This window comes from Calidris pugnax, unplaced genomic scaffold (genome assembly GCF_001431845.1).
Source record: "Calidris pugnax isolate Ruff unplaced genomic scaffold, ASM143184v1 scaffold88, whole genome shotgun sequence".
In the NCBI taxonomy this organism is placed as follows: domain Eukaryota; kingdom Metazoa; phylum Chordata; class Aves; order Charadriiformes; family Scolopacidae; genus Calidris; species Calidris pugnax.
Genome location: NW_015090849.1, coordinates 1742034 through 1754374, shown reverse-complemented (window position 1 = coordinate 1754374; position 12341 = coordinate 1742034). Strand labels below are relative to the sequence as shown.

The window sequence follows — 12341 nt, the reverse complement described above, 5'->3', positions numbered from 1 at the left end:
AGCCTGCCAAGCACTAAATCCACATAGGAAATTAAAATGCATTCAAGACCAAACTTGGTATCAAAAAATGCCTCTTCTATTGCTGCTTTGTTTCAGCTACTTCCTTTGCATCTGTTTGTGTTTGTTCTAATGTTTTTGGCTCGAGATGAACCTGAACTGCAAAATTTGGATCCAGATCTGAACTCTTCCAAAAGTTTGGGGGTGTTTGGTTCCGGGTCTTTGGCATCGCCCCATTGGAACGGGGAGCAGCTGCATAGCTTGGACTGGGGACAGGTTCTTCTCGGACTCCTACAAACACCTTCTGAAAAGATGAGGAGTTTGAGTGCCCAAATCACTGTTGTATTAGGCAGGGGTTGATGGGTCTGTAGTTTGTTTTAATTTCATCCTTTTTTAACCTCCGTTGTCTCAGGCTCTTTTTTTGCTTTTGCTCAGAATCTGTTTCCCTGCTCTTTTATGATAAAATGCCTTGTTCTTCCTTTGGTAGTTTGACAATAGTGTCCTGGAGATAGTAATTGAACTGTACCCTGTCTCGGGGAATGCCTGCACAGTTAGACGGGCTGGTCTTCCACCAGTTGTGAACTGGAAGCTGTGTAGCATGCTTAGCATGGCATGAAGCCCAAGCTAATAAGCTCTCCTGAGAGAAGGAATATATTAGCTTGGGCTCAGTGCTTGATCTAATGTGGCTGTGTGGTTTTGGGTTCAGATTTGGCTGGTCTCCAGCTGGCTCTTCAACGCGGGCAAGATGACCTTGCCTTTGCTTTCAAAATACTGTTCCAAACTACCCTCAGTGAAATAAAGGATGTATGGGGCTGCCCTACCCACCAGTAAAACCTTCCCACTTCAGAGTGCAGTTGGCAGGTGATCCACAGGAATAATCTATTAATGTGGGTCAAATTGTTTATGCTTTACATTTCCATATGGTTTATTACTTCTGTAAAGCCGTCAATATAGTCCTTAAAACAGAACTCTGGAGGAACAACACTGTAAGCCATTGTGCTTAGGGATACTGTTGATAAGTTTTTCTTTATTTCTATCATGGTTCACAGGTGCAAAAGCAGAAATAGATATTCACTGTTGCTTTCTTCAATTAGCTTTATTGAGCTAAACATTGGGAGGGGCAGCTTTGCTGTACTGGAATAATCTGACAAATAATTGTGGAGTGATGGGGGAGATACAAGAGACAGAACCAAGTACAGAATCTCATGTTCCTGTCCCCAAAGAAGGAATCAGTAGCGCCCAGATTTCCCCAGTATTTCACTAGGAAATTTCTATAGTGGGATGTATTTTTACAGCCCTTATATTATGGGGCTTTTAGATCACGAGTAGCATACAAACCACAAGAAACAATGTAATGCTTGTGGTTGTTGATGAACCACCAAGTATTTTTATTCAGACATGAAGAGTACAGGGGATTGTTGAGAAGTCTGACATTTGATGAAATCAGGAAGGGTATTTCTCTCCCTCTCCTGTTTTCCCAAAAGGAATCCTAGTTTTTCATCCTTAACTATAGCTCCTCAGATGTGCAGTGCTTTATTGTGAAGCCTGTGATGAACCTGCCGCCTAATTATAAAGATAAACCTGTTCCTGAACAGATCTTAAAGTAATTCTTTTTCTTTTTCCTCAACATTTCCTCTGTATGTTTCTCAAGTAGCCTAGGCACAAGGCGGAGCGCCTTTGCGTCTTGTGTAATTTTGTTTCACAGTCCAGTTTAAACTGCTTGGTTTTGAGAGGAAACAGAGGAACATTTATGTAAGGAGGACAGGAAAACTCACCATCTACTCTGCTTCTTTCTAGCTACTACAGAGCAAACGAGGTGCAGCAGTTCACGCACTCCCGACCCGTCAGGAAAGGAGAAAAAGACCCAGACAATGAGTTTGCTGTGAGTCCTTCACTTGTGCTCCGTTTGTCTGGGGTGTCCGTGCTGTGGGGAGATGGTTCTATGCATTGATTTATTTCGTGGGTGGCCTTTTGAACAGCACTGTCACAACTTCTTTCCTCTACCTGTTGCGATGGAGTTTTTCTATTAAAACATAGGAGAAGCAAAGTGCTGCGCTTCGCGCTGCAATCTGTACATAAAGCCAATGTGATAACGTCAAGGGGCTCCATAGCTGAGGTTGTAACGCTCAAAATCCTTCATCTAGGAGCCATAAATACTGTGCAGTCTCCCTGCAGCTTCCTAGGGAGTGCAGCTGTGTGTCTGGCAGACTCTGGATGCTGTAGCCATCCTTAAGGAAGCCACCCTCTAACCGTGAAGCCTCAGTTCAGCTCCAGGCCAACTTTTAAGATTTGAAGTGGAGAGTAACCCTTGGATGAAGCATGTTTCCTTGCTGCCTGAGAGGTGCACTGTTTCTCATGTGTAGTGGTTGGGCATGTTGCATATAACCCTGGCTAAACACACCACAATTGCAGTCCACCTGGAAGGTAAAAGCTTACTTCTGCTAATGTTGATACTGTTTAAGTAGTAGAGGTGGTATTTGTTGCCAAAAACCACTCAGTTCCATCCCAGCTAGTGAAGGTGAAGGTCATTGTGTAACCCCTGCCAGCTCGTGCTGGAAGCCTGGTTCCGTGCTCTACCGCAGAAGAGAATTGAATTGCAAGACCAATATTTTGCTTAAATCTTGGAATTTTTTTCCTTCTCTAACTAGAATATGTGGATAGAAAGGACAACCTACACGACAGCGTATTCATTTCCAGGCATCCTCAAGTGGTTTGAAGTCAAACAGGTTACAACGGTGAGTTCTGCATTTGGGCTGGGTCTCATCCCCTCCAATCTTCCATGGAGTGGAGAGCCTTGCAACTGTGAGGACTACTACTCCTTCCACAGTTCCATGTGGCACATCAAAAATTTCTGCTTCAGATAAAAGGAAATGTGTATCTTCTTTGTGCCTGTCTTTTTATGTCATTCTGCAGACAGCTCTACCCAAGACAGCAAAGTTCTTTGTTGACTGTATAATGCCTGGGAGATTGGTTACGTCTGTAACACACTCCACAGTCAGCAGCCAGGTCCTAAACTGTTGTTCCTTCAGGTTAAGGTGTAACATCATCTCTGAATGGCGAGGTAGTTAGCACAGGGAGTACAAAATCCTTGGCTGGAAGCTACTGGGCTGCTATTCATAGAGGAGGAGTTGCTTAACTTCATATTCAGTGGAGGCAAATGAAGGTTTATTCTGTTTCTTCTTTCCATCAGGAAGAGATCAGCCCCTTGGAGAACGCCATAGAAACGATGGAGCTAACCAATGAGAAAATCAGCAACATTGTCCAACAGCACATCTGGGACCGGAGCCTTCCTGTACATCCTCTCTCGATGCTCCTGAACGGGATTGTGGACCCGGCGGTCATGGGGGGATACACCAACTATGAAAAGGTCTCTTTCACATTGATCTGTAGCTCAGTCTGTTTACCTTTGTAACGTTGAAGACCTGGATTTGAAACTTGGGAGGCTGAAGTTGAGTTTTCAGCTATTACTCAGCCATAGCGCGTTGTGTAGCTCTGTCTCTGTGTTCAGAGCTCAAAGAAGAGGAGAAAAGAACAAAGATTTCCACTGGTGCAAGGTGGAAAACCCCCATGTTGGTGTTTAGTGCTGTGTGTTGCCACAGAGAGGAATGATCCAGCTCTTTGGGGCCCTGTTTGTGTGGTGATAACGACATGATCCTGCCTCGTGGGGGCATTGAGGTGCTGGGTCAGCCCAATGAACTGTGCAAGTAACAAAGAAAAGCAAAAGAGCTAACTTTTCTCCACTGTATTAACAAAAAATGATAAGGCAAATGAGGATTTTTCTTTCCAACAGATAATCTGTCTTTGGAGTCTTGCAGCAAAAAGCATATATTTCAGGAAAAAAAGCAGTGTTTCCTCTCTGGGTTTGTTCAGTTGACTTGAGTTGAACAGAGCATGTTCTTCCTTTTTTGTGGTGTTTACCTTAAGCTGTTTATTCCCGGTATCTAATGATGATATTCCCAGCACAAAATATATGACTTGTTTCCATAAACTGAGTGGAGGGTGTTAAAACACATTTAATTCTTCTCAGATGTGTTCCAGTCACATGAAATGAAGTGCAAAAGTTAAATGGGAGAGGATCTGATTTATCTGGGGTCTAACTCTGCTGATTCCAGAGGAGCTGCATATTTTGTCAGGGCTGAATTTGGCCCTAAATCCTCTCTTTTTATGAATTAAGGTTGACATAAAGTTTAGAATTACGAAAGTGGGAAAGCAGTTAAAACTAGGAAACACAAAGTATCTATAACCACATCTGGAAATACTCATTTCTGGTTCATATTTTCCTATTTCAACTGAAGAACAGTACAGAACATTTGGCTTTTGTGGGCGGCTAAAATCTTGAGTTTTAATTGTTTCGTTGTAGCCAAAAGCCAAAGTCTGCGTTTTTAACATGGGCTTTCTTCTTCTTGCAATAATTAAACACTTTCAAGAAAAATCCACTGGGGCCCATCCAGCAGCCCTTTCACAGGGTAACCTCCTCTTGACATCAGCCTTTCTCGGAGTCCTACCACCAGGCCTATAAACACTTGTCCATACGGTCCAGTTAATGGAATGCAGGGCTGAGAAATCCGTGCAGGGGCTGAAACAGATCAGAGTCGGGTTTTTAAAACCAAATGAAAAAATTATTAGGGATTTTTATCTAGGAAAAAGAAAAATGAAATTCTTCCTGCCCGGGAATTGTGATCCATTTCACTGCAACCCACTGTAGCACACAACAGGAACTGGCAAAATTTTAAGGCTGTAAGTCCAGGAAAGTGTATTTGTCTTTGTTCAACTTTAAACCCGTACCAGATTCTGGTGATTTAAGGTAAATGCATAAGAATCGTGGACTAAAGGTGCTTTGTTGAATAAAACTGCAAGTCAAACTCTCAGCACAGTCTTTATTTCTCCTGAATCTTCCTAACAAGCCCCATGTGAAAATGTTGTACTTTAGGGCTTAAATCATAGAGCTTAAGGAAATTGCGGGCGGGAGATGCCCTGTTCACCTTTCTCTGCAGCTGAGGTGGGTGGTGTGTCGTTGTGTGCTGTGGGGCACTGAGTGCTCAAAATGAAAGAGGCTTTTTGAACCAAAAAACTGGAGGCTGGATCTACTGCCCATGTTTGAGCGACGAGGAGTGTAACCTCAGTTATTCACATCAATACTGTTTTATGAGAAGGGAACTGCTGTTGAAGAAAACCTTTCCGATGAAGTACCTTTTTTTACATATCAGTGTTCACTGAAAAATAGTAAAATCTGGGTTGCTTTCTTATTAAAAAAAAAAAAAGTCTCTTTTCTTCCCAGTTCTCAACAAATGTTTCTTTGTCCCTCAGCTTTGTGTCAGGGAGATATTAAAAACAAACTTTGCTATGAGGAACAATGCCAATTAATTGCTTTTAAAGTACAGGGATCTTTCAGTCAGCTGTGAAAGCAATGTAGTGTCTATGTCATCTCTTCTCTTTGCTTTCAGGCCTTTTTCACAGAGAAATATCTTCAAGAACATCCTGAAGATCAAGATAAAATTGAAATGCTTAAGCAACTAATTGCTCTACAGGTATTGTGTTGGGAGAGACTGGGGAGTGCTATGTGTGAGTGCAGATGTTTTTTCTAGCAACATTGTTTTGGAGAGATAATGCAGATCAATACTGTAAGAACAATCTGGATGTGCATAGAGTTGGGCTTTTTTATTTTAAGGAAACTGTCCTATCATAAAATTGTGGCCTGGACTGTTCCGTGTACCTGGTGTTGCTCGGAAATGGTATTATGGAGTATTTGCCAATATGGCATAGACATTTCCCTCATGAGCATAACAAAATATCTGTTACCTTTCATGAAATCATCAGACCTAATGTTTTGTCAGTCTGACCATTGAAAGTTGTCTATTTTGACCTGCATAGCAATGAAAAATTGCCCTCTTTTTTTTGTAATCTAAATTGCATGCCTGCAGATCAGTTTTTACATGTTTCTGCACAAACAGAGCCCACTTAAAGGTACCTCACAATCATGAGGCTTTGGGGGCTGAGAAGTGATGCTCTGACATTTACCGTGCTGTGATTTCCAAAGGAGACTATAGAATCTGAGTAGGGAAGAGGGAACCATAGCTATAGATGAGGGAAGTGTTTGTGTTTCTTGAACACATGGAGTTCAAACAGTCAAGTTACTACAGTGTCACAAGTGACAAGTCAGTAACTGAGCTTTTTTGCCTCTGCAAGCTTCAAACACGTTGCTTTAAGTCCCTTTGATTGTATGTGAAATGTGTCACGTGCCTAGAAAATACCTTCCTGGAACAGAAGAGCCGATTTGTCCTTTTGTGGCTTAATTTTGATCCTTCTTTCAGATGCCGTTGTTGGCAGAAGGGATCAGGATCCACGGTGAGAAGCTGACGGAGCAGCTGAAGCCTCTCCATGACAGACTGACAACCTGTTTCAAAGAGCTGAAGAAGAAGGTGGAGAAGCAGTACGGAGTGATAACTTTGGTGAGCGTGCCTGGGGGTTTAGTGTTTTGCCTCAAAGAAGCACAACTTTCCCCTTTCCCAATTGTGAGTTAGTGTTCTGTGATTTATCACAAGCATATTTGTCTGCAGCCTCCCTCCCTCACCGAAAGGAAACCCAGCAGGTCAGGCTCTGTGGTGTTGCCCTACATCATGTCTTCCACGCTGAGACGGCTCTCGGTCACCTCTGTGGCATCTTCTGTGGTCTCTACATCCTCCACGTCCTCTGACAGCACTTCCTCCAGACCCGGTTCCGACGGGTTAGTAACCAGCCTTTACCATGTGATTTACAGGAGTGGAAATATGCCTTTGTTGGAAATAGTTACTATTAAAATGAAGATTTATTCTATACGAAATAGTAATACCTCTGCATTTAAAATTTTAAATGGAGGCCAATGTTGTTATTCCACTTAACAGACAGGGAGTTTGAAGGGATGGAGACAGTGTATTTCAGATGCACGCTATATCTTTTCCCCAGGGATGCTGAAACACAGAGGTGTAACATACTACAAGGTAGTTTAGTTTGATGTTTTTTGCAAAGAGATGCATAGTTATACGGTAGTAGTTCCACCTACCTGTTTGCAGCTTCATCCATGGCATTAAAAGTTGCTGCTGGACGTGGAAACATATCCTGGTGTTACTTCTCTGGGCATCTAGTTTGCATCTGTGACAACCAGAGAGTCTCAGTGACTTGCTCAAGGTCACACAGCAGACTTGGTGACAGGGTTCAGCATCACAAGCAGGTCTGGCTCCTTCCCAAGTAGATCACACTTTATTTGGTACCTAAGGCATTATACTTAAAATCGCTAGGGTAACTGAGGAGCACAAATCTCACAGAAAATTCCATGCTTATAACTTGGTTTCTCCCATTAATCTCTTATGCAAACGAAGAGAGCAGAGCTTTTTAACAGACAGTGCTTTAAATGTTGGATGGATGGACTAATGTTTCATGTTTTTTCACTCTTTCGGTGTGGGCCACAGATCTATTCTGGAACCTCTCTTGGAGAGAAGAATATCAACAGCTTCCAGAGCTGAGGAACTGCCAGTGAAAGATGATGGTGATAACCGGATTAGCAAACTCAAGCGGAAGGAGTGGAGTGTTAGCAAGTCTCAGGTCATTGTAGAGAAGGAGCCAGAAACGGAACTGACTTCCAAAATGGTAAAAAAAAAATATAAAATAATAATAGCAATAATAAAATCCACAGCAGGAGATTTTAGTGTTTCCGTTGTTTTCAGCCATGCCTGTCATTGGGAACTTCATTAAATAGCAGGAGGGGTTCAAATACCAAAGGTCTTGGTCATCTGAGTAATTCTTAGGTTTTATTTGGAAAACTTGTGTCAGGGACTGAACTGCAGTTTGGCTTAGGGTACAAACTGGAAGCACCAGGCACTGATGTTTCAGCGAGGTGCTCAGTGCCCTCGTTTCGTGTAGGAGTGGAGGGGACTGTGTGATGTGCTGAGCACGATGCAGAACTGTTCTGGTTTTGTTGGAGCGAGCAGATTCTGCTGGCTGGCTCAGAAATCTGTCTGCTGAGCCAGATGTTCAGCCTCTATCAGTCAGCAGCACTCCACAAATCAAATGTCCTGCAAGGTGGAGATCAGTTTGAGAGATTGGGGAGTTGAAAAGGCACCCTGGCTGTTCCATCACCAGCTTGGGACTTGCAAAAACTGGTTCTTCCAGTCTGTTGTACCCTGCTCCCCACCTCCTGTGTGAGGGCAAGAATGTGTACTCCTTGGGCACATTCTTTTCAAAAGAGGAATAAAGGAGAATCTATACCCCCACAGGAGTGTTGTAACAAGGAATATGTTGGAAACTGTTAGTCATTCGGGGTCAGATTCAGAATGATCACCTAATGCAAATGGATAAGTTTCAGCCCAAAAGTGGGGTTGTATGACCTTGGATTATTATCCTCATTTATGCTAGGACTATGTTACAATATCAGAGAGCACATGAGCATTAGGTACCTGAGTATTTAAGCTGATGGCTCAGGGATACTAATTGGACTTAGCACAGGCTGGGTAAATAATGAGAAAACATGAGTTTCCCCTTTCCTCCCAAGATCTCAACTGAATCTGGCAGGAACAGGTTATGCCAGAATATATTCAGGAATTCTCATCAAATCTGAGTGATGCTGCCAGTACTTGGAGTCTGCAGAATATTTATAAAAAGGGGAACTGTTGTTCTAGAATAATGTCATTTGGTATTGACAGGCTTTCCACTCAAGAGGAAAATCTGGGGCTTGTAAATATTAGTGGTTCAGGAGGCCTGGCCTTCAGTCTCTGGAAGAATGACATGGGTTTAACCCACAGACTGGGATGTCAGCTGTTGATCAATTTATTAAGTAAAACTAGAGGGAAATGACCTGGGAGAAAGCCCATTTGTATGGACAGTTTGCTCGGACAGTGAGGCATGTCTGTCCCAGACTTTGTATCGCAGGGAGCTGAGGATGCAGAACAGAACACCCACCCTCCCCTCTGCCCCCATATCTCTGAGGGCACATTACATGTGTGATCAGCTTGCTGAAGTGAACGAGCAGTTAAGGGTTATATTCATGTTAAGAACATTGCAAAGTACGGAAAAAGCTGGTTTTTATAGCAGGTCTGTTCCAAAGCTGCACAGTGCAGCCCAGGAATTGGACAGACTGATTCTCTGCAGCTCTTGACTAAGCTGTTTGGGAGCTGGAAAGCCAGAGGGGACCCAAAGGCTGCTGTATGGCCAGCAGCTTTGGTCTTTTAAGTTATATATTCACTGCACACCAGTGCGTGCTCCCTTCTGCGCAGTGAGAAACACCAAACTGCTCAGTGATGAGGAATTGATCTCTAAAAGTAAGTGACAGCCTTCTCTGTGAAGCAATCAACTGATATTTAAAAGGACTGTAAAATTGGTACACTGGGCTCTGGGGACCAGTCAGATGGTCTCACAATTTCAGTGAAGAGCACAGAGGACACGCGTGACACTGGAAGGAACTGGAACATCTCCCGAGTCCCACATGCAAGGGATTTGCTCTGTAAAGCCCAAAATAGACTTGTTTCGCAGCCCTGAGGAGCTGGATCATACCAGCAGTCCTGATTTGATCCCAGAATTTCATCTTTTTTTTTTTTTCTTCTTGGAAAAACTTTTTTTCCCCAAAAACATTTGTTCACAGAATCACAGAACTGCTAGCCAAATGCAGCAATTTTTCAGCTTGACATCTTCCCATCTTAGTTAATGCACTAAGGTCATCAAAAACAGTCAGACAAACAATCAAAAATTGCTACCCAGTTAACAAGGTCCTACAGCAAACTGGCTGTGCCAGTGTGTGCCCGTTGACATGGCTTAGCACGTGTGGGGGTGTCACTCTTGAGTTTCACCTGAATGCACCTTCTTCTCTTACGTCTGGCCTTTCTGGAGGGTGTTGATGCCTTTGTGACAGGTCTGATTATCTGAGACGGTGTTCACCAACCATCCTGGCTTCTGAAGGCTTTGTTTGCTCTTTGTTTCAAGCAGGGCACGTCAGGAAAAGCACAAAGGCCAAAGAGTCTTCAATTAGGAGACAACAGACTGACCTTGCTTCAGGGTTCATCACTCCAGCCATCCACGCCTTGCAGCCCACCGCCCATCACTCCCAAAACCCCAAGGACCCAAAGTAAGTTCTGTTTCACTGAATTTCACTGAATTTCTAGAGTTGGAAGGGACCATAGAGATCATCTAGTCCAACTCCCCTGCTGAAGCAGGATTGCCTAGAGCTTGTCAGAGCATGTTACTCAGGAGCATCCAGGCGGGTCTTGAAAATCTCCAAAGAAGGGGACTCCACACCCTCCCTGGGCAGCCTGTTCCAGGGCTCCGTCACCCTCACCGTGAAAAAGTTTCTCCTCATATTTGAGTGGAACCTCTTCTGTTCCAACTTGTGCCCGTTGCCCCTCGTCCTCTCACTGGGAACCACTGAAAAGAGTCTGGCTCCCTCCTCCCTCAGCCCGCCCTTGAGATACTTGTAGGCATTGAGAAGGTCTCCCCTCAGCCTTCTCTTCTCCAGACTAAAGAGTCCCAGCTCTCTCAGTCTCTCCTCATAAGGGAGATGCTCCAATCCTTGAATCATCTTTGTTGCCCTTCGCTGGACTCTTTCTAGTAGTTCCCTGTCCCTCTTGAACTGGGGAGCCCAGAACTGGACGCAGTACTCCAGTTGTGGCCTCCCCAGTGCAGAGTAGAGGGGGAGAATGACCTCCCTGTTGCAGAGCAATCGCCACATCCTGCAGGGCAGTATCTGCAGCGGTAGGAATTACTGTGCATTTGCTGAGGAAACCTCACTGGGGAGGGAGGGAGGGAGGGAGGGAGGAAGGAGCTGCTCTGAAGTAGTTCACAGAAAGTGACCCTGGGTGTTAATGTTTGTAGACATTTTTGTCAGATAACAGAATTTGGCTGTGTTACCAAAGGCACCACAATCGTGCTTGTAACTTGCATGTCACTGGTTAAAATTACTACGTTAGATTAATTCCAGAGGATAATTTTTATCTTCTTCAGTTTCTTTCTTGTTTTCTCCTGCATTGACTTGTGGGAAGGTGTGTTAAACCCCATGGTGAACGTGCAATCAGTGCAAATGTTGTTCATGCATCACACCAGGTGGTTGCAGCACGTGTAGAGGAATATCTTCAGTGAGTTCACTGGGTGGAACTCCATCGACCCAGTGAGGTATTTCTTATCAGGTCTATGGCTAAATTTTTTGGGCAAGCCCTGAAGGCTTTCTTAATTAGTGAACAGTAACTCCCATCACGTGGCAAAAAGTTACAGGAGAAGTTGCTCTGCAGCTTGGAAACTCAGCTGATAAATGTTACACCTGAAAAAAAAGAAATTTATCTCGAAGAATTAGCAAAATGAGTAATTTGGGCAGTTACCTTCCTTGCTTATCCACTGAGCTCTGTAGTTAATTCTGAAGCAATATATAAATGTGGCTAAAGTAAAAATGCAACTGCAGTGTCACCACTGATGACTTCCTTGCATGCCCTGTTGCATTTCTCACTCTACTGCTCTTTTACTAAAGGAACAGAAGTTCATATGTAGGACCTGACCATCCTCCTCTTACATGGATATAAATTCAGAATCCAGTGTTGATAATGAACTGAACTAACAGTAAACTCTTGTGAGAGGATTGAAACCAAAAAATACATATCAGGGTTGGGGGCGGACGGGGTGAGGAGACAACCAGAAACACAAACAAATGCAGGAATACTATATGAAGAGAGATCTGTGAAAGGAATGTGAAACCTCCCTCTTCCACATAGCGGGTGGTTTTAATTGCTGTTAGAAGCAGGACAGCTTCCCAGGAATTCTTCTGAAGTTTGGGTACTTATCTACTCCATCAACTGGAGTTAAAATCAAAGTGAATTCTCAGGTTGAGGCCGAGGCTGAAAGGAAACCCCACTGAACATTGCAGATGTGATAATGGATTCAATTCTCTGTTCTCTCAGGCATGCGTTTTTCACATAAGCTTAGATTCATGTGATGAAGATGGAACTCTTCTGGGCATTTTGAACTTAAGGGAGATACAGCTGTGACTCTGCTTTGACATATCCATTCAGATTTAGCTGCTAAAGCAGAGAGCTGTTAGCAGATCGAAAGCACCAGATATTAAGTGATTCTCCCTTAAAATTCTACATGGTCAATCCCATTTCTCATTCCTTTTCTGCCCTACTTTAATGTCTTACTATTGTTGTTGCTTCTAGGTTTTCCCTCACTGCAAGCTGATGGGTTGGCAACCTCCAGCTTACAGAGCACCCCACCTCCTCCTCCACCCAAGAGCAAACCCTACGAGAACAGCAGCCAGCGGAATTCCGTGGAGGTGAGGAAATGAGAGCTGACGGGCTTTTGGAAAACAGCTTTTGAGAAAAGAGACACCAGTGGAATTT

At 43.7% G+C, this 12341-nt stretch overlaps 1 protein-coding gene across 1 annotated transcript in view; it reads left to right on the top strand.

Moving 5' to 3' along the window:
• The window catches only part of DOCK5 (dedicator of cytokinesis 5), a 125535-nt gene that overhangs the window by 109388 nt on the left and 3806 nt on the right, over positions 1–12341 (top strand). Inside the window, exons 42-51 of the mRNA XM_014943139.1 lie at positions 1519–1600; positions 1795–1879; positions 2646–2732; positions 3188–3364; positions 5442–5525; positions 6309–6446; positions 6555–6721; positions 7443–7620; positions 9949–10087; positions 12159–12274. Coding sequence (XP_014798625.1) covers positions 1519–1600; positions 1795–1879; positions 2646–2732; positions 3188–3364; positions 5442–5525; positions 6309–6446; positions 6555–6721; positions 7443–7620; positions 9949–10087; positions 12159–12274 — 1253 coding nt within the window. The remainder of the gene's footprint in view (positions 1–1518; positions 1601–1794; positions 1880–2645; positions 2733–3187; positions 3365–5441; positions 5526–6308; positions 6447–6554; positions 6722–7442; positions 7621–9948; positions 10088–12158; positions 12275–12341) is intronic.